General features: G+C 41.8%; 1 protein-coding gene across 3 annotated transcripts in view; it reads left to right on the forward strand.

The window, feature by feature from the left end:
- The first annotated feature begins 243 nt into the window (after positions 1-243).
- The window catches only part of ANO10 (anoctamin 10), a 76,937-nt gene continuing 52,770 nt past the window's right edge, over positions 244-24,410 (forward strand). For 2 of the 3 annotated variants that reach the window (XM_077302704.1, XM_077302703.1), the window contains exons 1-12: positions 282-366; positions 3,812-3,995; positions 5,716-5,854; positions 7,201-7,395; positions 7,842-7,976; positions 8,752-8,871; positions 9,684-10,253; positions 14,719-14,774; positions 15,967-16,041; positions 17,128-17,310; positions 17,902-18,093; positions 18,913-19,041. In XM_077302704.1, the coding sequence (XP_077158819.1) occupies positions 3,975-3,995; positions 5,716-5,854; positions 7,201-7,395; positions 7,842-7,976; positions 8,752-8,871; positions 9,684-10,253; positions 14,719-14,774; positions 15,967-16,041; positions 17,128-17,310; positions 17,902-18,093; positions 18,913-19,041 (1,815 nt within the window). In that variant the 5' untranslated portion in view covers positions 282-366; positions 3,812-3,974. Of the gene's footprint in view, positions 367-3,811; positions 3,996-5,715; positions 5,855-7,200; positions 7,396-7,841; positions 7,977-8,751; positions 8,872-9,683; positions 10,254-14,718; positions 14,775-15,966; positions 16,042-17,127; positions 17,311-17,901; positions 18,094-18,912; positions 19,042-24,410 lie in introns of all 3 variants that reach the window. The other variant, XM_077302705.1, reaches the window with a different exon arrangement.

A 24,410-nucleotide genomic window follows, 5' to 3' on the forward strand; every position in this document is an offset into this window, starting at 1 on the left:
TACAAAAGCACGTAACTATTTACACAGAATTACTTCCCCACAGCGTGACAACCGTAGTAACCCCGCCTAACCTCGGGGCTGAGAAACCTCCTGGGGTTCTGCGCCTCTAACTTCACCCCGCCTGAGGACAGCGACGGGGCCTGAACTCCTAGCAACGCGCACCCCCCAACACACGCCGCCCAAAGGCGCCATCTCCCTCAGCGCCCTTCTCGATGCCGAAACGGGGGGGGAGGGGGGGGGCTACAAGTGTCGCTCCGCTTCTGGTCATGCGCAGTCGCCGTCTCGTGGCTGGAGCGGCTCCGCCCGCTGGCGGCTGTCACGGAGGGCCCCCCCTTACCCTGAGGCAGCGGAGAAAAGAGGCCGAGGGTGAGTGAGTGAGGGCGGGCGGGCAAGAAGGGAACGAAGCCCCCTCCCCTGAGAGGAGGAGCCTCTCCTTCCACCTTCCTCCCCTCCCCTCCGCAGCCGCGGCCCCTGCCTGGAAGGGAGGGGTGCCGCCCTCCCCGCGGACTGCCGAGGCGGGGTTAGGAATGCGGGGGGGGGGGGGGGAGAGAGAGGACCGTTAAGGGGGGAGCTCGAGTCGGTCGCCTGCGGGCCAGCTCGCCTCCGTCCGGGGGCTCCGCGCCTGTGCTGCTCGCTCGGGCGGGGAGTTGGGGCTTTCCCCGCCGGAGTCCCGCCCGCTTCCTTCCAGCCGTCTGTGGGGAAACTGACGAGCTGGCGGAGTTGTGGGAGGCGCTTTGCGCATCCTTGGCTGGGATGGAGGGTAGCTCAGCATGGAGGGCGAATGTAAGGGCGAGCCGCAATGAACTAGAGAGCACCGCAGGAACTCCGCACACTTTGGATAATGTGCTTTTAATGCGCCTTAGAAGCAGATTTTTCCTGTTCTGCACAGGAAAATCCGGCTGCGAAAGCTCATTGAAAGTGCATTATCCAATGTGTGCAGATCCAGTTGGCACCTGTAAGACCAACCAAGATTTATTTATTCAACCAACCTTGAATAGATCTGTGTTGGTCTTAAAGGTTCTGTTGGACCCATTTTTTGTCGTGCTGCTTTAGTTCAACAGGGCTACCCACTGGTTTGTTTCTTTATTACATTTGTATATTGCCCCCCCCCCCCAGGTTCCGGGCAGTTCACATGAAACTTAAAGGAACTATATATAACGCTTTGAAATAGCAACAACAGGAGTAATAATAATAATGGGAGGGATAATAATATAGTGATAATAATAATGGGAGGGATAATAATATAGTGATAATAATAATGGGAGGGATAATAATATAGTAATAATAATGAGAGGGATAATAATATAGAAATAATGGCAACGGGAGTGATAATAATAACATGAGAATAACAGTTTAACAGGTCCATGGTGGTTCTGGTCAGGAGAACCAGAGCGTAGTTTGGATCTGACTAACCCTCCGAAGGCACAGAATTGTTGCCCTTTTTGGTCCCCCTTCACAGACTATAGTTCTTAGGTGAACATCTCTCTCCCACAAAAAAAAGAGTGTGGACAGAACTAAACAATGTTGAAGACACGCTTCTGTTCCAAAGATTAATTTGTTATGGATCCAGGGTTAGTTGCGGCTGTTTGTTGCCAGTCAGTGTGTGAAGTTCAATTTGAGTTTTTGTTTTTTTCCTTCCAGTGTGCAAAGTGCTGCCCTGCGTGAAACTTGCATGTGAGCTAGATACCAGAGGGGTTAGGGTCTATTATATCCAGAATTTCTTGTGGCATCTTCAGCCTACCCACATTTTATTCTGGCCTAAGCTTTTGTGGACAGGATTTTGGAAGCTATGAGTGCATCTTCTTCATTGCATTCTTCAATAACTTTACATGTAGGGAGGATCTACTTAAAGCATCTGAAGTAGGCTGTAGCCTACAGAAGCTTATACTAGAATACATTCTTTAACGTATCTGTAACAAATACTTCCATGTATGGCAGTACCTTCCCTAGCTCAGTGGTAGATCACGTGCTCTGCAAATAGAGGATCCCATTTCTGCTGAAATTAACAACTTCGTCTCTCAGCATGAAATTGACCAGGGTTCCATTTCTCTGCATGAAATTGACAGAGTATTTTTTTGAAAAATCTTGCTGTGTTGTAATACAATCATGTTCAATTAAAAAAAATACAGTGGGGAAGTGGGCAGGCAGAGACACAGCATTGGTCGGATCTCAAATGTCATCATTTTGAGGCAGGAAACAGTGGAGGAAGCCAATGTGACTTTTGAGCTTCCATTTTAGGTTACTGTAAATTTCCTCCCAGGGGAGGGGGTGAAGTCGCATGTTTCTGGGATTCACAAAACATAGCAAACAGGGAGTGTATTCAGCACTGCGCCTGAATTGTGAGATTTTATTGTGAAAGTAATTGAATTCCGTGGAGTTTTATGATGCTGCCGTGAAGGTTTTAGTGACAGCAGAAACAATCCCAGTATTTTTAGATAGAAGAGGCTCAGGTTCAGAGTTATTAAATTTTTATACTACCCTTCCCTGTGAGCTCGGTGGTTTACAACATAAGCAAGGAAATAGTCTGCCTGTAGTTTTGCTAGCATAGTGCCTGAAACAACCACAAAATTTTGGGGGTATGAGCTTTTGAGAGTCAAAGCTCCCATGGTCATATACTCTGATGTTAAGTATTTTGACTCTTGAAAGCTTATATGCCAAAATCTTGTTGGTTTCTAAGCTGCTCCTGTAATTTAGCCTCAATGTTCTAATGCAGATCACCACAGCTACTCTCTGTAACTGCCTGTAGTCTTGGAAATCAACTTTCAGTTTAGAGTAGTAAATAATACTAGGTTAGACCAGTAGTCTGGCATCTGGCATGGATATATAATGGAGTAGATCGATACAACCATCTTCCAAGTAGCCTTCTCAGGCTCACAGAAGCTTCTTCCAATTTGTGGCTCATTCTCAGATGGAAGAAGGCTTCAACAAACCTGAGCTGAAAGGAAATGTGTGGCATAAATATTTTAATACATTAAAATCAACCAACTTTGTTAGTGGAGTGGTTTTGTGTATTTAAGTATTTCTAGAATGGATTAAAAAAAAAGAAAGTGTCCACTCATTTATTTATTAGTTATATTTTAATTTATATCCCGCCCCTCCCGACATAGTCAGCCTGGGGTGGCTTACATCAATCAAGATAAAAGAATAAAATAAAATAATTGCCATAAAACCCCTTCAATTAATCCCCAGTAAAATACTAAAACAATCTAAAATTTCCATCGGATGGTGGAGCCCCATTCCTCCCCTACACCAGTCAGTGGATCGCCTATCCTAACTGCCTCTGTGCTCTGGTACAACCAAGTAGATCTTCCACTAGGCGGGACTTCCACTCCACAAGGAAGGGCCAGGGGGGTCTGATAACTCTTCTCCCACTGCAACCCTCTGGGTCTGATTCCGGAGGAAGGAGACCAGCCAGTTCAGTGCAGTCCACCTCACTCCAGTCTCGGCAAAGTGATGTACCAGCAAATCGTGGTCGACCACATCAATTGTAGCTGACAGATTTAAAAGAAAAGTATAGCACAACCGCCTCTATCCAGCTGGCGTAGGATATCATCTGCTAGCTCGACTAGCACAGTCTCCACCCCATGGTCAGGACGGAAGCCAGACTGGTATGGATCCAGGGCCTAAGTTTCTTCCAAAAAGTCCAGGAGCTGATCTGCTGTGGCCTGCTCCACTGCCTTTCCCAGGAACACGATGCGAAACTGGGTGGTAGTTGGCAGGGTCCAGGGATAGTTTTCACAGTAGAGGGTGAACTACAAGCCTCCTTAAGCCCTTCCTGTCATGAGGGAGAGTTTTACAATTTCCCACAAAGGGCCTCCAGCTGCTTGTTGCCCGATTTGAACAGCCAGGACAGACAGGGATCTAATGGACATGTGGTCGCCTTCAATGACCCCAGCAATTTGATCACTTTGGTTACTGAGAGCCATCTGAAGCCATCAAACGCTCCCTCGTGACGACCACGGAGCTTCCAGTTCATGAACTTTCAATCGTGGCAGGTAGGTCCTGGCAGAGTGACAGAACTTTGTCCACAAAATGGCTCACAAAAGCCTCACAGCTCAATTCCAGTTGTATAAAAGTTTGACACCCCCTCGAGGGCGGTAAGAGACCTAATCACCCTAAATAATTATGCTGGGTAAGAGCCTGTGGATGCGATTTCAGCAGCCTAGAAGTCTCATTTCGCCACTTTCACCACATTCTCATATGCCTTCATAAGCATGCGATGAGATGTCCTTGCCGCCTGGTTGCGAGTCTTCCTCCGTAGCCGCTCTAGCCGTCTCACTTCCTTCTTCCTCTCCCAAAGTTCCTGGGTATACCAGGGAGCCCATTTGAGGTGAGGGCAGAGAGGGTGCCGAGGAGCAATCTCGTTGATGGCTGCCAGCAGGTGGGACTGCCAGTTCTCCACCATAGCAGCCAATGAGACGCCAGAGGGCATCGGGTCCCAAAAAGCATTCAGGAATCTCTCGGATTCCATAAGTCTCCATGGGAGGACTAATACATCCATCACCCAACCGGGCATGGTGGTCTGACCATGGAACATTGTTACTCATCACCAGATCTACCTCTACACCTGCACCAAAGATTAAGTCGAGGGTATGGCCAGCCTGATGAGTGGGACCAGCAACAAATTGCAAGAACCCCAGTGTTTCCATGCCTGCTACTAGGTCCGAACCATGTCCTGAGGGCAGCGCATCTGCATGAACATTGCATCTTTGATTCCCAGTCTGTCTCGATCTTGGGCTATTATATGAAGCTTTTAACAAATTTTAACTAATTGCTAGACTGTCGGTTTGATTTAGAAAGTAATTGTCTCCATTATGGTGTTGGACTGAGAGAGTGAGAAGACAAGTGATTCATTTATAGCGCAAAATAGATCTAAAACTTGCTTTGCTGGCACACAAATGCTCAGGCACACAAATGCTTAACTGCTGCAACAACACACTTATCTTGACCAAAGCTTGGATTGATAAATGTAAACTATTCTTTTGTACCTTTAAATACATCTTTTCTATTTTACTAAGGCAAAAAATAGTTAAACTGAGTCAGGATAACTGACTAGGATTTCTGCATGACTTCATCAAACATTTGCTTTTCTAAAAAAAGAAGTTTGTACAGACTTCAAAAATGTTCAGCTATAATGTTGTAAACGAGCCTTTCTTAACTTTTTTACTATTGAGAAACCTCTGAAACATTCTTCAGGCTTCGAGAAACCCCAGAAGTGGTGTGCGATGGTGTTCAATATGGGTGGGAAGCACAGTTGTGTACACGCCCATACAGGTCCATACAGGCCCACCATTGGCCATTTTGGGAGGGGATGGCTGGTTGACATGCTCATATATGGTCATATCACCCAATAAATGTTTAATAAAATGTAAAAAAGTATTTAAAAATTAACTCCCACCCTTTCCGAAAACACTTCTAGGGCCATCAAGAAACCCCAGAGTTTCACAAAACCCTGGTTGAGATTGCCTGTGGTAAACATTTACCGATTGGACTTTTTGAATACTGTCCCTATTACTGATAGTCCCAAACAATGTGGAAATACTGGAAATGTGTCATCTAGGATGAAATTGAAATGCTTTTAACCAGAGAAAGCCAAGTGTTATAACAGTTAACTTGTAAACTGGGAGTATGATGGGGGTGATGGACATGCTTTTAGCTACAAGTTGCAAAGCTGATTTCTTCTTTTTACTTTTTGGTTACCTGGTATCCTAAAAGATGAAGATAAGCTGGTCAGCGTATGACACGTTTGAGGCTAATTTCAAACCTCTGGTGGTCATCGAGCTTGCCGAAAACACCAGAGATGAAACCAAAGAGTGGTTGACGCAAAAGATTGTGGAGAAGAAGAAAAATGGAGGTGGGAATTCCCAAGTGTAATAAAATTCTCTGTGTGTAAAGGCTGTCATTGTATTTAAAAACGTCATTAGAAGGCAGTAGATTAGAATAGCATTCCTTTTTAGCAGTGAAAGGAAAAATGATAAAAAGTGTAACTGAAACAAAACTATTTTGAAATATAAAACTATTGATCAATCAATAATAAATGTTCAGGGGTAGTAGGAGCAGTAGAAAGGAAATTGCTTCTGATTTAGCCCGTGAAGGAAAAGGCTAGGAGTTTTGAAACTTTCAGAGGTTACAAATGCATGCTTCTGCTTTTGGGAACTGATGCTATTTTGAGACTAATGGGTATCATGATGGTGGGAAGTAGTTTCCCCCCACGACCAAACAGCATGATGGGGCATTTGTAGACCATCCAGGTTGTCTGGACTACCCTCAATGGGGTAGTCATAAATCAGCTGTGAGTTGGTGGCACTTTTTACACTGACAAACTCACACACAGAGGGAGAGGGGAAGGGGGGAGTCCATCATATATCTAATTCTGAACTGGGCTAGAAAATGTGGTTCAATAGATCAGCAAAATGGAAGTAGGGACGGGAAAGATAGATTTCTTTACAAATCTGGAGGAAGCCCCAAGTCTGGAAAACAATCTGAAATTTAAAAAATAACATTTGGGATTAAGATTAGAAATAATTCCTGTAGTATTAAGAAAAAAATGCCCACTGAACTCTCAGTGGCTATTTTGGGGGTCACTATGACCGTTTATGCACTGGAGGTTACATGCCGTGCTGCAGGCTGGAGTTTTAGTTGTGGCAGGTTGCCCCACTTTTTCCTGCACCCACCTGGGGGAGCATTTCGCCTGGTGCACCTCATCCACCCCCAATTTATGCTCCTGCACAAAAGCTGGGGCAATGAAGTTCCCAGTGCATAAATGGTCTATGTGATCATAGAGGTTTTGCTGAGCTTTTTAAGCCTTCATTTCTGTAAAGCAAAACTGGAAGGCAGGGAGCAGGTGTAGACTTGGACAAAACTCCTGGGCTCAGCCATGGTGCCTGTTTCATAACTGGGCCTGGCCCAGGAGTAATTGCTGCTGTGCAACCATGACAAAGATCTGCCAAGGAGAGGCTGGTGGGAGAGGGAACACTATAGACAGTGGAGCAGATGAAGGTAGTATGGTTAGTGGATAGGAAGAGAAGCAAGAAGATGCTATGGTTACTGTTGTGGAAAGGAAAGAGTAAATACTGGGGCAAGTGATACAGAGCAAAATGATCTTGTAGGTTTCCTGCTTGTAGATTTCCTGCTTGTTATATAATGAGCATAACTTGTTTTAAATATATGCCTTGTTTCTTTTATTGCCTTGTTTCAAAGGAGCCCAACTTCTAATTAAACCTTTGGTGGAAGATGGGAAAAAAATAGATGGGAATCAGAATATATATCTCGTTGGAGCATCTCACTTAAGGCTACTTCTGGGAGCTGAAACAGTGGGACTGGTGAAAGAATGTAACGATCATACAATGAGAGCTTTTACATACAGCAGTAGGAAAACATTCAAAAATTTTGCAGGTAAATGATTCAAGAGATAATTATTTTCTGCTATTTATGTGGTACAACCATTCTTACAGCAATAATCATTGAATTTTGAACATTGAACTTTCATCTTCTTTTGATACATGTGACTTTCATGTATCAGGTGAAATTTCATGTTTTTTAAAAAAATTTCTAATCATTAACAGAAGTTTTCATTATTGAATATGAAATACAAAGTTTAGTAGAGATGTAACTTTTAGTAGGCATGTTAAACTCAGCCTAGCCTCTCTCACAGGGGTGTTGTGAGGATAAAATAGAGGAAAGGAGAATATAAGCCACTTTTATGTCTCCACAGAAAGGTGGAGTATAAACGAAGTAAATATAATAATTAGTAAGGATCCTCATCCTTTCTTGATTCTTTATGCCTCCACAATCTCAAGGCAAGGCGACTTTCAATGATGCCGCTTCTTGTTTTTGCTTAGAGGACAATCATGATTTCCTTACAATGGCAGAGTGTCAGTACATCATCAAACATGAACTTGAAAACCTGAGAGCCAAAGATGAAAAAATGATCCCTGGGTACCCACAGGCAAAGCTTTATCCTGGAAAATCAATTAGTAAGTAACTTTGTATGACAGTTTTTAATTTCAGGAATATTGAGGGGGGAGGTATGTGAAGAATCGTGTGATTTTCAATTAGGTCCAGGAGATATTTAGGTATCTGGTGCCAGAACCATAGATGAATCTCATATACAACCAATGAAACAACAAAAGAAGGAACAAAGTAACCTGACCTGTAACCACATGGTAAGAACCTAAAAGGTTGAGCAGCAGCAGAATATATTAAATATATTCAATATATTAACTACTAAAATACAAGTTTTTTTCAATCGGCGAATGAGTGCCAGCATCCCCCCCCCCCCCGACCTAGAAAGTTAGATCTCCTCCCCACCCTCCCTGCCGCTCTGATAGCAGGGGTGGGAATAATGAGAGCTTCCGCCATGTTGGGATTGTTTTTAAAGTCTTTTAATGGGTATTTTAACAGGGATAGGACTATTGTGACCCGCCACGAGCCTATGGGGAGTGGCGGGAAATAAATGATAATGATAATGATAATGATTAATGTGCACATATAAAATTTTAAAACATTAGTCATGCTCTATTGCATTAATCCAAAGCATATTGACATGTGGATGAATAACAAAAATCCGCAAAATACATCTTTGGGAGCCCCGCAATTACAATATGTATTCTTCAAAATGCCACCATTATTGAATCCTATGAACACATGAGAATACACTCAAGCTGAGAGAGGGCTTTAAGATTTACAAATGTATTTAAAGACAATTTGGCTCATTTAGATTTAGATAAATTCCTTTTTTCCCCCCTTCAGTGCGAAGGCTTCTAACCAATGGTATCTTGATTCATCTGTTTCCACTTCATGACCCAGAAGAATTAAAGAAACTTGGGCACACATGGTATGGCCAACTGAAAATCAGGTACCAGCCTTTAGGTAAGTTAGTGCTATTGTCAGTGGAAGTTATATGGGAAACACTTGTTTGATCTTGAGCTATTTGGTGTGATGTGCACTTTGTTCTTAACTCTTCATGCTCTGTGATTGTAACATATAATATTGAAGATAAATTTATGACCTATAGGCTATATAGACCATCAAAACTAGAGTGTGTCACAATGAGAAAATTAGTAACAGGGTGTTAGAGTTGACTCATATAAATAAGTTAACCTACATGCTCAAGAGGACTGGGAAATATAACCAGAAGTCAGCAGTCAGAAAGATCTAGAGGAAAATTCCTTCTTGATCTCAAATCTGATAATTACTGTAGTCTATCCCATCATACCGTTTTAATTTATACCAGTGAAGAGCACATACTGAGTGTCAACTAATACAAAATAGGCACTTCACATTTGCAAACTCAGTCAGTTCATACTTGGGGGAAAAAAACTGAGATAGGCAGATGGAGGTTTCTTGAAATCATATCTTTCTGGCAGCTGCTGCTTATAATCATAATCAGTTAATGTGTCTTAACATGCTACCTGGATCAGCTGCACAAAGCATTCCTTTTTGAGGCTCGTGTTGGCATAAAGAAAACTGCTTAGCATAGTCTCATGCCTTGTGGCTGGCCACATGACTGTGTTAAGTGATTGTAACATTTTCAGCATCCTTAAAAACATGCAGTAGCAATTGTAAATCACTTTCTACACTGAGGGTATAGAACGTAATACTAACATGCCTTCCAGTATCTATATCCACGCCTGGTGTATTTTCTGAGTATGAGGATCACCCTCTCTCTCTTTCTTTAACAGATGAAATTCGCAACTATTTTGGTGAAACAATATCTTTCTATTTTGCCTTTTTGGAGTATTTCACATTTGCTTTGATTCCAATGGCCGTCATTGGGATTCCTTATTATTTCTTTGCTTGGGAAGATTATGACAAGTACGTGATTTTTGCAACCTTCAATCTGCTTTGGTCTACGGTTATCCTTGAAGTTTGGAAGCGTTGCTGTGCTGTGATGGCCTACAGGTGGGGGACGCTGATGATGAAACGGCAGTTTGAAGAACCCAGGCCAGGGTTTCATGGAGTTCTGGGCATCAACCCTGTGACTGGGAGAGAGGAGCCAGTCTACTCCAGCTTCAAAAGACAGTTACGCATTTATTTAGTTTCCTTACCATTCGTGTGCCTTTGCCTCTATATCGCCCTTTATGTCATGATGATTTACTTTGACTTGGAAGAACAAGCCTACTTATACCATGAAGAGAACCAATCTGATTTAAGCAGTTTGCTGCTATATGTGCCTAGCATAATTTATGCTGTTGTGATTGAAATTCTGAATCGCATCTACCAGTGTGCTGCAGAGTTCTTAACCTCATGGGGTAAGATTTATCTCCCATTTTCCTTCAGCCTTTTACTTTTTTTATGATGGAATTGCATGGCCATTTGAACCATCAAGGGATTTCTTAGATATCCCAAATCATCTGGCATGGTGGAAGTGTCTTTATTACTATAATAATACTCATCAAGTTAACAGAAGCCATAGCTTGATTGCTATCTCTTCAGCTGTGGGTGTTGACCCTACAACTGTAAGCAAAAAAAGGTTTTTTTTTGGGGGGGGGCATTTATAGAAGTGTTAGTTTATTTTGATGGAGATAAACTGTTTGTACTTGTGCAGCTCACTGAAGGGTTTGCAGCCTCGTCAACCAGTTTTAATAACCGGAACTCAGCACATTGGCCCTCATGCTTCATCTCAGGGAATAATCAAAATGTGAATGAGCAAATTGGCCTAAAGCTTTAGAACAAATAGCGCTAAGAGCCACTGTGATGTAGTGGACTGAAATTAGGGAGACCCAGGTTCAAATAGTCACAAAGCCCCCTCAGTTGTCTTGGACTAGTCATGATCTCTTGGGATTAAGTTACAGTTGATTTGTGAGGATCTGTGACTGGATCTTGCAAAGTATAATTTTAGCAGCAGCAGCAGCACTGTGTGTTTGGGATGATAAACTTTTCATCCGTGCTGTTTTCCCCATGATGCCATGGTCCTTGCCTTCAGCCATTGCTAGACTTGGAAAGGACCAATAGCTATGGAATGGGTACCAGACTCCCCTCCCCCAAATAAAAAACATACAGCAGGCTTAAGAGCAGCTGAGTGGGTGGTGGATGATTGTTTCCCTCGCTCACAAACATCTTATGGCTGCCTACCTCTCTTCAGTTACCCACTGGGAGATTCAATCTTGGATACACATAATCCTGTGTAGATAAATACTAAGCATAAATACTCACTGAGGATAAAAACAAGATATATATATATATTTATATATTCATTCACTCCCAGAATGAAGTGTTGGACAATTATGAAGTAATTCAAATAAAGAGTATTATTAAAAGGTGTCTACATGCATATAGACAAATTTTCAAAATAGATCCAATACTGAAAACAGAGAATTTGAATGTTTTATGGGGAGTAATTATCTGATGCTGCCTTAAAGCGAGGTGTGTACATAAATGTATGTTCATTTAGGGGGGAAAGTTCAGATTCCCACTCAGATATAAAGTTAATTTCTCAGATGTAATCACTGTGATGCTAAATCACTTGTTTTGAATCTCTTGGAAGAAGGGAATAAAACTTAAATATTGGACCTAGTTATAGAGATCACTAAGTGAATAGACATCCAGTAAAGGTTTCATCACAGAGTAAAATTAGACTCCTAGTTAACCACTGAGGCTGATATTGAAAGGTCTGCTGACAGGGTGGCTACACAAACTCCTACCTGTTTGATGAAAACAAACTTAATTTTCCCCCTCCGGTCTATCCCTCTTGTGCCCAGTCACCAGTCTTGATTTCGAGTGAGAACGCTACCCCTACTTTGCCAGCCGGGCAAAGTATAGTTAGTGCTGAACTGCAAACTGAAGGTCTTGAAGTGGAGAGAAGGATATATAAACCCATGGCTTATTTCTGATTCTTCAACCCATGTTTTTATAGCTCACGTGGATATTATTTATCATCCTAAATTATAGCCTGCCTTGCTCACTGAGAGTCAAGGCAGATTATAAAATATGAACAGCTATTCCGTCAGACAGTAAGAGCATCCAGGAAACGAAGCAGCAGGACTAGGATTACAGAAATGGAAAACAAGTCAAATGGAAAACAGGCATGATGTATCATAATGAAGAGGCTATAAAGGTAGAACACATTGTAGTAAAAAGGGGAAGTGATCCATACAATAAAAGTTACAAAAGACTGCAGCACTATCCCTTACAGCAGTGACATTCTGTGCTATTCCATTCTATCCTGATCTCTTTGTTAAAACACACTGAACATTTCTGTTATGCATGTTTTGTGGATAGCTGTCATTTCTTCTTGCAAGAACTGCGGATAACTGAAATTGATAGCGATTCAGTGAAATCAAACATCCATCTTTTAAAAATAATAGTCCAATAATAGTCCTGAGACCTGGTTTTAAAATTAACTTTTTACTGTGGTTAATAAAACAATCCATATTTAAGGTTTCCAAACTGTTAACAGAGAAAATTAGGGAAACGTCAAACTTTCAGCTACCTAATAATAATTGGCAAGTTTTGCTTGTAAAGTTGAAAGTAATATTTTACATGGAAGGAACTATGCCCTTCCTCTGTTATTTGCAAAAGGGGTGTTGTCATTCCTGGATTCAAAGCCAAGCGGTCAGTAAAACACAAGATCTTTAATTGGTTGGCAGTCTTGATAATGAACAGGCATTCACTTTGAACGCAAGGGTTTTTTTTTTTGGCTGAAATAGTTTTTATTGCGGAGCACAGCTTTCAGTATAATTACCATTAGATAAACCTAATGGAAAATGAAAAGATATTTATCATAATGTAATAAACACATTAATCCAGCAAAGTCCAAATTAATAAAAAATGTAAGGGCAGTACAGAACAGTCTGTTATTATTTTCATAATGTTTAATAGGCTATGGAAGCAAGAGAAATTCTTGACGTGTGATCTGGATTAAAGCATGCTGAAAATCTTAGATAATTGTTCCGATGTAAATTCCTCAGGGTAGCCATGTTAGTTAGTTCCAACACAATTAAACAAGACTCCAGAGACACCTTAAAGATTAACATTTCCACTTTTTTATTGTAGTCTTGGTAAATGACAGTCTTTGCAGACTGGTGGTGTCATGATACTTTATGAATAGATAAGTCTGCTTGTGTCCTCACAGAACATATCCAGCCTGTGCTGAGGCAGCTGCATTGGTTGGCAGTTGTGGCCCGGATTAGGTTCACGGTCTTGGTGTCCACCTTTAGGGCCATTCATAGTCTGGGACCCATATACCTGAGGGACCACCTTTTGCCCTATGTCCCTTGCAGGACCTTACACTCTCCAGGCACCAACTTGTTGATGGTTCCTGGTCCCAGGGATGCTTGCTTAGCCTTGACCAGGGCCAAGGGCCTTTTTGGTGCTGGCCTCTACCTGGTGGAATGAGCTCCCGGAGAAGCTACGAGCCCTTGGAGAGCTTTCCACCTTCCATAGGCCCTGCAAAATGGAGCTGTTCTGCCAGGCCTGTGGTCGTGGCCAGTGCTAGAGCAGGTGGTACAGGGCTCCCTTGGCTTTGGCACCTGAACATCTGGCGCTGAACATCTTGGTTCTTCCTCACATGCTGCCTTCATAAATGGCCATCCTGTTTTAAGGAGGACTATGGGTTTGTTTGTGTTTTTGCCATCTGCCGAGTTCTTGTTATATTTGTAGTAATTGGGGTTTTAATTTGGGGTTTGTCACTGGATTTTTATTGTATGGATTGTTTTTATGTTACCCGCCACGAGCCGGTTTCCAAGAGTGGCGGGCTATAAATCCAATAAATAAATAAAATGGCTACTAGAACAATTTAATGTATACTTTGGTGTAGGACTGTGTAACAAAAGAAGATGTGCAAAGGAAGGGATAGGTTTGACGTTACTGGCACAGAACTAAGATCTCACTGTTCCAAAAACATGGTAGGAAAGGGAATAATACTTGATGCAAAAGCACCACATTTTTTCCACTGTTGCAGTTTTGACACACTAATGGGGTTTGGAATGAACTGAGCAGGAAAGATGCTCTTGGGTAGAAAACTAAAAAATAATGAAGATACATTGACCATTTGGGTGAGCCTAAAAGAGACAGTTGCATCAGTAACCAGAACAAGAAAAGGCAAAAATAGATTGGTCTAGTGGGAATATATATTTACTAGAGGCAAAGCCCATTGTATGTTGAAATACAATGGGCGCTAGCCTTTCCCGGCAGGCCGCCGGCAAGGGAGCAACTGCGAGCCGCGGTCTGCGCGGCTCGCAGTTGCTTCCTTGTCGGCAGGGCGGGAATCGGCCGGGCCAATCGGCAGGTGCGAAGCACCTACCAATTGGCCTGTCCGATGGTCTGTCCGGAGGAAGGGGCCAATCGGCATCCTTCCTCATCCCGGACAGAGCCCGCCTTAACTCCTCCGACTAAGCCCTTACGGCTTTATTTAGTCCGCAGCGCCCGTGGCGCCGCGGGCTGTGTTAAGATTAAACTTGACCACCTTCTGTATAGTGGTGTTGCCAGGAGATTCCCACAGCAGCTAAACTGTGTTTTTTTTCAGCAAGCCTATTAGGAGCATATGCCAAGTATTTAATACTTATTAAATGTTATTGGTCTGTTGTAGCTTTAGGGATGTGGTTTGAATGCAGTCATGTGTATAAGTAGCAATTTTAATTTTGATACTAAGGTTATGTCTTAAACACATTTGTTACATTTGGGTGGAGAAAATATCTTACTTGCGGTGGCTTGAACTACTCTAAAGTGTCTCAAGTTTATGTATTTTGTATTGATCAGAGCTTCTTATTATTACAGAAAACCATAGATTGGAATCTTCATATCAGAATCACCTTGTTTTGAAAGTCTTGGTGGTATGTATAGTTGAAAAAAATGTAAATTGTGTTTTGGACTATCTCTTGTACATTTCTCAATGAAATGAGAGAGCTACCAAAGAATGTTTTGTTGTGTTTAGTTGTGAAGTTGTCTCTGACCCATTGCGACCCCATGGACAATGATCCTCCAGGCCTTCCTGTCCTCTACCATTCCCGGGAGTCCATTTAAGAATATTTACTCCAGACCAAACAAAACCACACAATCAGAAACTCCATCTGTGCCTAGAGAGGGTTTTTGAAAGGGAGGGGCTGCCAAATTGTCCCTGGCTGGATACCCTTGAGTTTGCCCAGAGTCATCCTGAAGGGCCATGCAACATGGAGGTGTCTATGTAAGTGAAGGATAATGATGACCCGTTTGTGCAAGCAAAGTGCTTTCTTCTTCTGCATAGGGAAGATTCAATCGTTCTTTCCAGTTAGCTGGAAATTTTCCTTGGGGATTGTGTCTAGCATTCGGCAAGTCCTAAAACTTTGGCTTTGGTCATCCGCAATCCTACTTTGTCCAGTGAGATGTCTTTTGAGGAAGTACATATAGGATTGCAGCCTGAATATGAGATTTGTCATTGGAGATTAACCAGAACATAGGTTGGATTTATTCTTGAGTTAATAGGTACTTTTACCAACTGTTGAACAACCCTTTTGGTCTAGGGTTAGGGATGTCAAGTGCTGCTTCTGCACATGCTTCTTCAAAGTCAGTTAGGGTGGTATACTTGAACTGGGTGCTTGAATTTTTTCTAGATACTCTGTAGATCTTGTTCTTTGTGTAAACTGTAAGTGCAGATATTGAGCTATCAAGTTTCATTCTGAAAATTATTTAAACAAAAAGTAACTAAATATTGAGAACTGTTAATAAATAATGATAATTATATGTATTATTTGAGCTGCATAATTTGGATTGCAGTGTTGAACTGAGTTAGATAGGGTTTGTAATGTACGACCTGTAGACAAGATCTAATTCATCAGAGCTTTTGGATCAGACCTTAAAAGGAGATCCAAGTCATCAGAGCTTTTTCCCGGGACTGGTTTGGATGTGAATTGCCACATGGTGGCAGCACAGGCTGTATGGGCTAGAGAAGAAACCTTCCTGGGTTGGATATATCACCTGGACCTTACCTTGTTCTTTCCTGAACTAGACTAACAACACTATTTAAATCCTGTGTTTTGTCTCTTGCAGTTCAACTTTTTTAACTGTTTTGCCTCTTTATTCTACATCGCTTTTGTGATGTTTGATATGAAACTTTTGAGACAGGTGAGTGTTACGAAAAGAAACTTATGTATGATTCCATAGATAAAAAAGTGAGTTTCTATAAAATCCTATTAACTACAATGTATGTCCGTGCAGAACTAATACAATAATCACCTTTAAGGCCATACGCGGTTTGGACCCAGTGTATCTGAGAGAACGCCTTCCTGCCTATACCCCCAAAAGAGTCTTACGCTCCGCCACCTCCAACTGGCTGTGGATCCCTGGCCTCAGAGAAGTGTGTCGGACCTCAACAAGGGCCAGAGCCTTCTTGGTCCTGGCCCCCACCTGGTGGAACGAGCTTCCTGTAGAGATCAGAGCCCTGCCCGAACTTCCACTGTTCCGCAGGGCCTGCAAGAGGGAGCTCTTCCACCCGGAATTTGCTTGAGGCCGACCAACTCAGAACACCTGCTGGTCCCCCCCAGACAAATGCCCATGACTCTCCCAAAGTTACTGTTAATTGTTATTATATTATAATTGCGGCTTTGTAATCTTTTGATGTTTTTTTGAAAGTTGTTTTGATGTTATAGTCTGCATAATATTTCATGTAAGTTATCATGTTCTGTGTAAACTGCCCAGAGCTGCAAAGAAATGGGCAGTATAGAAATCTAAATAAATAAATAAATAAAAATAAATAAGAACATTTCATTTCTAGATCCTAAATAATGGCATTGTGTGTTTAAAGTACAGTCAAGTTGCAACTGACTTATGGCAACCCCAGGAAGGGGCTTTCAAATGAAATGAGAAGCAGAGGTGGTTTACCATTGCTTTCCTCTGCAGAGACTTCCTTGGTGGTCTCTCTTCCAAGTACTCACTTAACTTCCAAGATCTAACGAGATCAAGCCATGCCATTCTGCCTTCCATCCTAAGAAATGTGTTAATCATTCCAATATTTTTCCCTTTTCCAGGCCGCCACCTGAGGGAGCCCCCGCCAGCCGCGCTCCGCGCGGCTGCCAGGGGATCCCTGCGGGGAGAGGCTAGTGCCCATTGTATTTACACATACAATGGGCTTTGCCTCTAGTTAATTGTAATACCAATTGAAGATTGCTGCAATTGTGTTAAATGTTTTTGCTTTTCTTCACATTTTTTCAGAGCTTGGCAACTTTGCTGATTACTTCCCAGATCCTTAATCAGTGTGTCGAAGCCATACTCCCTTACTGTCTCCAAAAGAGACGGAACAAGAGGGTTAAAAAAAGGGTGAAGTCATTAGGAATAGATACCGATTTATCTGTATTTGAGCAAGTTAATCTGGAAAAAGAAATGGATACCTACTTGGTAAGCTGTCTAATGCTTCTGCTGTGTTGGAACTTTAAATTTATTGCAGTTTAAAAGTTCTAGTGGTCATATTTTCAGTAACCATAGATTATATAAATGATTTGCATTATGAATGGAATTTGAATATAGGCATTGAATTTAAGAACACATTGGATCAAACCAGAATCTTATAGAATTCAATTCAGTCTTTCTGTGGATTTCATATACTGTTTACATAGCAGAACATATGATTTTCAGTACAAGGCTCTGAAGTCTTGAATTATCATTGTTCTTCTACCCTTAAGAGGACAATGCCACTTTGAGTGCCCAGAGGGGAGAAAAGTAGGGTCTCAATTAGGTAAATAAATAAATGCATGAGTGGCTTCCCTGGGATGGATGCTCAAGGAAAATTCATTGAACTTCAACTGAGGGTATGTGAAAAATTAAAAGAACAATCACTACCTACATCCTCCTCACTTTAATCTCACAGTCTGTTGTACAGCTGTTTACTTTAATCTTCCTCATTAAGGTTAGAAAAATGCATAGAGGCTAGGATAACCACAAGTGCATCTAATCTTGTATTGATGGGCAAAATATTCTATTTTCTTCTAGGGTACTTTTGATGACTATTTGGAGCTATTTTTGCAGTTTGGCTACGTGAGTCTTTTTTCATGCGTCTACCCTTTAGCAGCTGTTTTTGCAGTGTTAAATAATGTCACAGAGATGTATTCGGATGCCTTAAAAATGTGCAGCATCTTCAAACGACCTTTTTCAGAGCCCACAGCAAATATCGGTGTATGGCAGGTAATGTATTTAAGTTTACTGTTAGTTTGTATTTTTTGTCAGTTATCCTTACAGAATACAGAAATCTTCATGTTTCTTAGGGACATAGAAGATTGATAACAGCGTATTTCCTGGTGGTGTTTAATTCTGCTGATAATTCTAAATTGTTTGGCTTTGCTGGAAATTGGAGTATCATGATATTTTTCTTTCTGGCTGATGGAATCCAGAAAGCAGCTCTGGTTGCCTATTCTGTGGTACCTTTTCTGTGGCAAAAAATCAGATATGTCAGTGAATATCCTGGATTAGTATCAAATGGAAGCATACCAGTTATTAGCCAACATGGTTATAATGACTGTGGCCTTTCCTAGAGAAGAACAATTTGCTTATAGTTTTGGGTTATCTGGTCACTTCCAGGTTAGATTATACCTTTAAGCAGACTGCTGTTATAGCCATTCTTGCTTCTAGTAGGGAAGCTAAATTGTCAGTTTCTCCACTCATTAAGAAATTCCTGAAGGTGTACCCACCAGACATCTTGTTGTGAAGTTTCATTGTAACTTTTCAAACTTTTGGGCTAAATATGTAATGGGTCACTTAGTTATTTTCTGTCCTAGTATTTTTGTACCTAACATATTTATATGACAGGTGAAGTAGGAAAAGTATAGCGGAGTAATTTTCCTATGAATATTTTTTTCTTCCTGATGAGCTGTTGGCAGGTTTCATGCAGATACCTATCCAAGCTTTGAACTTGAATGTAAAATCGATAAAAATCAGGAGACTTTCAGATACTGAAATAAATAAAAACGTCAAATTATTGCTGAAAGAGTTTTATTTCTTTTTCAGCTTGCTTTTGAAACAATGTCTATTATATCAGTAGTTACCAATTGTGTCCTGATTGGCATGTCGCCTCAAGTAAATGCACTTTTTCCAACATCAAAAGCCGAACTTATCCTGATTGTAGTGTTGGCAGAGGTAAGTGGGAGATTTTTAAAAATTGAATTGTGATGGAGAAATAAGTATTCCATCTATCCATCTATCCATCTATCCATCTATCCATCCATCCATCCATCCATCCCATTCTTTGCAGCTCTGGGCGGTTTACATGGAATGTATAAATTTACATAGAACATTATAACAATCTATAACATACAAATTTCAATAGAACATCATAACACAATCTAATCAAGTAACAGTTCACAACATGAATAACAGCAACACTGGGGAGATCGAGTTGTTCAGTCATGGAAGGGCATCTGAGGGGGGCCCCCGCAGATGTTCCAAGTCAGTCAGTCTCAAGTGAATGCCTGGTGCAGGAGCTCCATTTTACAGGCCCTGTGGAATTGTGGAATGTATTCATAGCATGTGCCTATTTCATGGAATTATGTGGTTTGTTTTAATTTGCAGTTAGTAAGGGTTTCTACAATAGCTCTGTTCAACAGTTACAGTGATCACAAGTACTTGATTTTCCTTTATATATGTACAGCTGAATGTGTGATGCAAACCTCATGCATTCAAGTACAGGTCCCTAGTTTTGTTTGTAAAATTAATGCATGTTGGCTCTTTCTTACAAACAGATGCACATGCCTACAGGCAGGATGAATGTGTGTTCACTGTAGTCTGTCTGGGTTGGCGTGTCTACTATGGAACTCCAGCATATATCATATGCATGAGAACATGTTTGGTGGTGAACAGATGTAAAGTGGGTTGATGGGGGTTTTTGGAGAAGCAACATACAATCTGGATTATTGGACCCTTCATCTACTCTGCTTTTCTTCCCCATGGTCTCTAGCTGTTTTTCTCTTAACCTAGACTATTCTGGTTTTGGTCATAAGAAAAGCAGTAGCTGGAGAAAGGGTAGCAGTGGAGTAGCAGAAGGGTTAAAAATTCATCCCCTCTATCTTGCCTATTGCATCTTCACTTGAATTTATTTCCTCCCACCACAAACTGTTTTCCATACACAGATCTACCATCATAATTCTTATTTAGGTTTGGTTCACGTGGGGCACAGGCCTGTATTGTTGGAAGACTTGATTATTTCCGTAGATACGCTTCTTGATAGGAGAATGGAGAGTCAATACAGTAAAATTAAAGGCATTAGTTGCTAGGAAAATCTTATTTTTCCAAGAATAGTGACTAGCGGGTTGAGTCAGGTATGGTTCTGTAATGAATCTGCAAAAATATCCATTCTTTGATCTCCAGTTGGAGGAAATCGTAATTCTTGTTATCTGAAATCTGACCAAGGATGATTTTTCTGTTGGTACTATGAAGTCCAGCCTTTCCCTTTTTGTTTGGAATGTTTCTTTTTAGATGTGAGGTTCTGTGTTGCCTGTTTAAAAATCTATATATTTTTTCCTTCATTGTGGTGTTTGTATAAGTATTGTGGTGTTTGTATGTGGTGTATTGTATTGAATAGGCTGTTTAGTGGTGGAAAGGACTCTCAAGTCGCAGCTGACTTATGCTGACCCCATAGCGTTTACAGGGCAAGAGACATTTGGAATAGTATACAATGACTACGATCACATAGCAAATCTGGACTTCCTCATGGCCTCCCATCTACGTACTACCCAGGACCGACCCTTCTAAGTGTACATGATATGACAAGATTGGGCCAGCCTGGACCATCAGTATGGAGCAATAAGTTAAGTCTTCCCTGTTGTTCGAATTCCCTACTTATGACAAAGTAGGAAGAATATCAAATTTCTCATTTGGAAATTATACTCTAGCTGCCACTGGATTTCCTCCCCATTTTCCCCCCATCCTTATTAAGTCTTTTTTATATTGTTGTTTCTCTTTCTTTAAATAATAAATCAGTCCATGTTACCTGTTTATAAGCCAGCATCAACATCACAACTTATTTTTCTGCTTGTATTTGCTTGCTGGCAGCATTGAATGAAGATTATTTCTCAGGCAGGCACCAAAGGTCATAAATTGATTGCCAGTTTAAAGCTGTTTAAAGCTGTGTTGTATGAGTGTTTGGCAAGCTGGAATCCTGAGAAATCTGCACAGTAGAATGAGAGTTCAACAAATAGCAGGTTACTTTGTGTTTCAGAAGATGTGTTTCATGTGATGAAACAGTATGTAAATAAATGTCATTGCCACTGTATATCATCAGAGGCTGCATTAAGAAAAACAAAAATATTTGCTCATTGAAACCATTGGCTACATTATGAAACTAGCCTTAGGCCATAGTATGGAATAGAATAGTTTTGTTTTAAACTATTATGGATCATAAAGGTCCAAACTCCTTAGAGAAGGTAAACAAAATCAGAAAAAAATAATTCTTTTTCATTAGTACTCCCATTGTCATCTCAAAAACCTTGTATGACAAATAAAGGTTAACAAATTCAGGAAAGAACCTGCTGGTGCAATTCTTAGACATACAAAAACAAAAGCACTACATATCAGTAACAAAGGAATATATGTGAACCCACAGGAGCATATAAATTGAATTTTTCTTGTTGTTTAAGACTTCATATAAATTCTCTGAATGGAGTCTAGTCTCAAGTCTCAAAAGAATCTATTTGAAGTGACTCTTTCAAAGCAGGTTTGTGAATCGTAGTGCTAGGAAAGGTCTTATCCTAGCCACTGGTGGGCCGAGAGGCATCTGAAATTCATTCCTTCCTGGATTGCTAGCAGAACAAATGAGGTCTGAATTCTTCACAATATTTAAAGACTGAATAAAAATAGACATTTGGAAAGGCCTTTTGTTTACTTGCCTCTATCTCTGTATTCATCAGTTTAAATATAACCCCAGTTTCCAAAACAAAGCTTATATTTTGATGAGCAGATGGGTATTAGGATGACTAGATAGGTATTACAGGCGGCAGCCCATGAAATGCAAGGGGGGAATCCCATGCTCCATTTTCATGATGAGGTGCAGCTCCCTTCTACCTCCAGTCACCCACCACCTAGCACTGCTGCAGGTCTCTATAGCTGCTTCAAAGCCTACTCATGGCAGTGTTGTATGGCGGTGGTCCCCAACCACCGGGCTGCGAAGGCCTTGGCACTGGGCCGCGGCACCCTGCCTCCGCAGAGCCGCGCTGGTCCCCGCATGCATGGCATGCGCAGCCAGGCGATCGCCCCCTGCTGCCGCCAGTCCGCGGCCTGAAAAAGGTTGCAGACCACTGTTGTATGGGATCCAGAGTGGCTCCCTGGACTCTGCCACAGCTGGGCCTAGCTCCTTGGACTCTCCCCCCCCCAAAAAAAACAGGAGGCAAGTTCATATCTATATTACTGCTTCTTGTGTGTAAAAACATTTTCATATCTTTTAGCAAAGCTAAGGGGTCTCTCAAGTTTCCAGAACTAACTGCTTACCTTCATTGTGGCCTTAATGTATATTTGATCAGACTTGACTATTAGAATATAAGATAACAAGGTATTTGGATGTGTCACTAGAACAAAAAACTGTCTGCAGGGAAGTTAAATAAAAAAGTTCAGGTTGTGGTAAATGTATACTTTGTTTAAGGCCATACGAGGGACCTGTGTACTGCCTTTCCGTATATGTCCCCCAAAAAGCTCTTCAGTCAGCAAATTCCAACTTGCTGAAGATCACTGGCCCCAAAGAGGTGTGCCTGACCTTGACCAGAACCAGGACCTTATTGCCCATGGCTCCAGCCTGGTAGAATGAGCTGCTGGCAGAGACAAGGGCCCTCAGGGAGCTTCCAAAGTTTCAAAAGCCCTGCCACAGCGTTCTTCCATCATCACGCGTTCTTCCATCATCACGCATTTGGTTGAGACCAGGGCCACACCTCCAACATCTATTTGGACCCACTGCCTACCCCACATCTGGGGTTCTTGTCTGGATTGTTGCCTCCATCTCAAGCCAGACTTCACTTGTTTGCCTGGCTCATTGGGATAATGTTCTTGGGATGAAGCCGTTATAATAAGAACTGTAGCAATTGGTTTTTATATAGACTTGAATTCATCTTGTTTTATATATTGACTAGCTTCAAAGCCCGTTTCTAAGAACGGGCCTTGAAAGGGTTTCCTCCCCTGGACCCCAGCCAGGCAGCTTAAGGTGGCCTTGGGCGGCAGCTCGCAACCAGATCAATTGGGGTGGGTGGGGGCTGGGCAGCTCGTCAGCAGGGCCGGAACAGAGCTCCTTAGCAGTCAGCTAGTCAGCTCCTTAGCAGTCCTTAACGAGCAGTCAGCAGGCCGGGAGGCCCTCATCAGCAGGCCCAGCCTAGCAGGCCAAGAGGCCCTCGTTAGGAGGCCCTCCACGATCTTTTGCCCAGGGCCTCTCCCCTTACTTGCTGCTGGCTCCAGGCCGTGAGGCGTCTGAGAACAAACTCTAGTCCAGGGACGGAGGGCGGGAACTGCAGGGGCAGGGCCAATCAGGGCAAAACTGGCTGCACCCTGATTGGCCCTATTCCAACTTGGACAGCCGGACATGTCCCACCCCCTAGGCTGTTTCATAAATATATAGAGGAACAACAATGGATAAGGATGTAAGCCACCCCAAGATCATTTTGGAGAGGGGCAGCCTAGAAATCTCATCCATAAACAAAGAAAACATTTATAAAAAAATCTCTGGCAATATTACTTTTGAACTTTAAAGCAGTTTAATCAAAGGCAAGTAATTAATTGTTTTCCGTTTGATAAATATTACAGTGTCAAAAACAGTATCTTAAATCTGTCTTATCATATACTCCAGATATTTTTGTCCTCATGCCTTTTGAGTTGAGTTTCAGCTGTCACTGGTCCTGATAATAGCTTAGTAATCACCTGAATATTGTTGTTTGACCACTGGATATAGGATTGGGCGCTTCGGCCGCCAAAGCAGCCCTTCGCAGCTGAAGCAGCCAACGGCGCAGCATGGGGAGGATGGGCGGCGCAGGCACCAGAGCGTCAGTCGGTGCGCGCACATAGGTGCAGAGCTCTGTTAGTAATCATTTAAATAATGTTCTCTGAACACTGGTGTTCACGCATTATAATTCCACCTGTTTTATCAAGGTGGTTTATTCTTAAGTTCTTACTGCTGCAGGAACAGTGCTCTTTTAAGAAAGAAAGCAAATAACATTTTTTCCGGTTTATAAAATTAATATGTGGCACCTGGAATGAAAACAGGATAGAAACCAGTGCTCCTTTGTTATTACTGCCATAGCACTGCTTAGTGCTGTAGAAAAGTGCTGTAGAAAAGAGCTAAACACAAGTTGAAGAAACACATCAGTGGTTTGTGTTCAGTTTGGTTTTTGTTGCATAGGCCCAAAGGCCATTTAAAACAAGAGCAAGCATAAGATTTGTGATTGTTCTGTCTCTGATTGCTGTCTTTGTCAGTAGAGACCCAGATTGTACAAGCAATGTAACCTGGCTTGGGAAACTACACAGGGCCTTGGTGATGA

The sequence above is a fragment of the Paroedura picta genome, chromosome 11 (genome assembly GCF_049243985.1).
Source record: "Paroedura picta isolate Pp20150507F chromosome 11, Ppicta_v3.0, whole genome shotgun sequence".
NCBI classification, from domain to species: Eukaryota; Metazoa; Chordata; class Lepidosauria; order Squamata; family Gekkonidae; genus Paroedura; species Paroedura picta.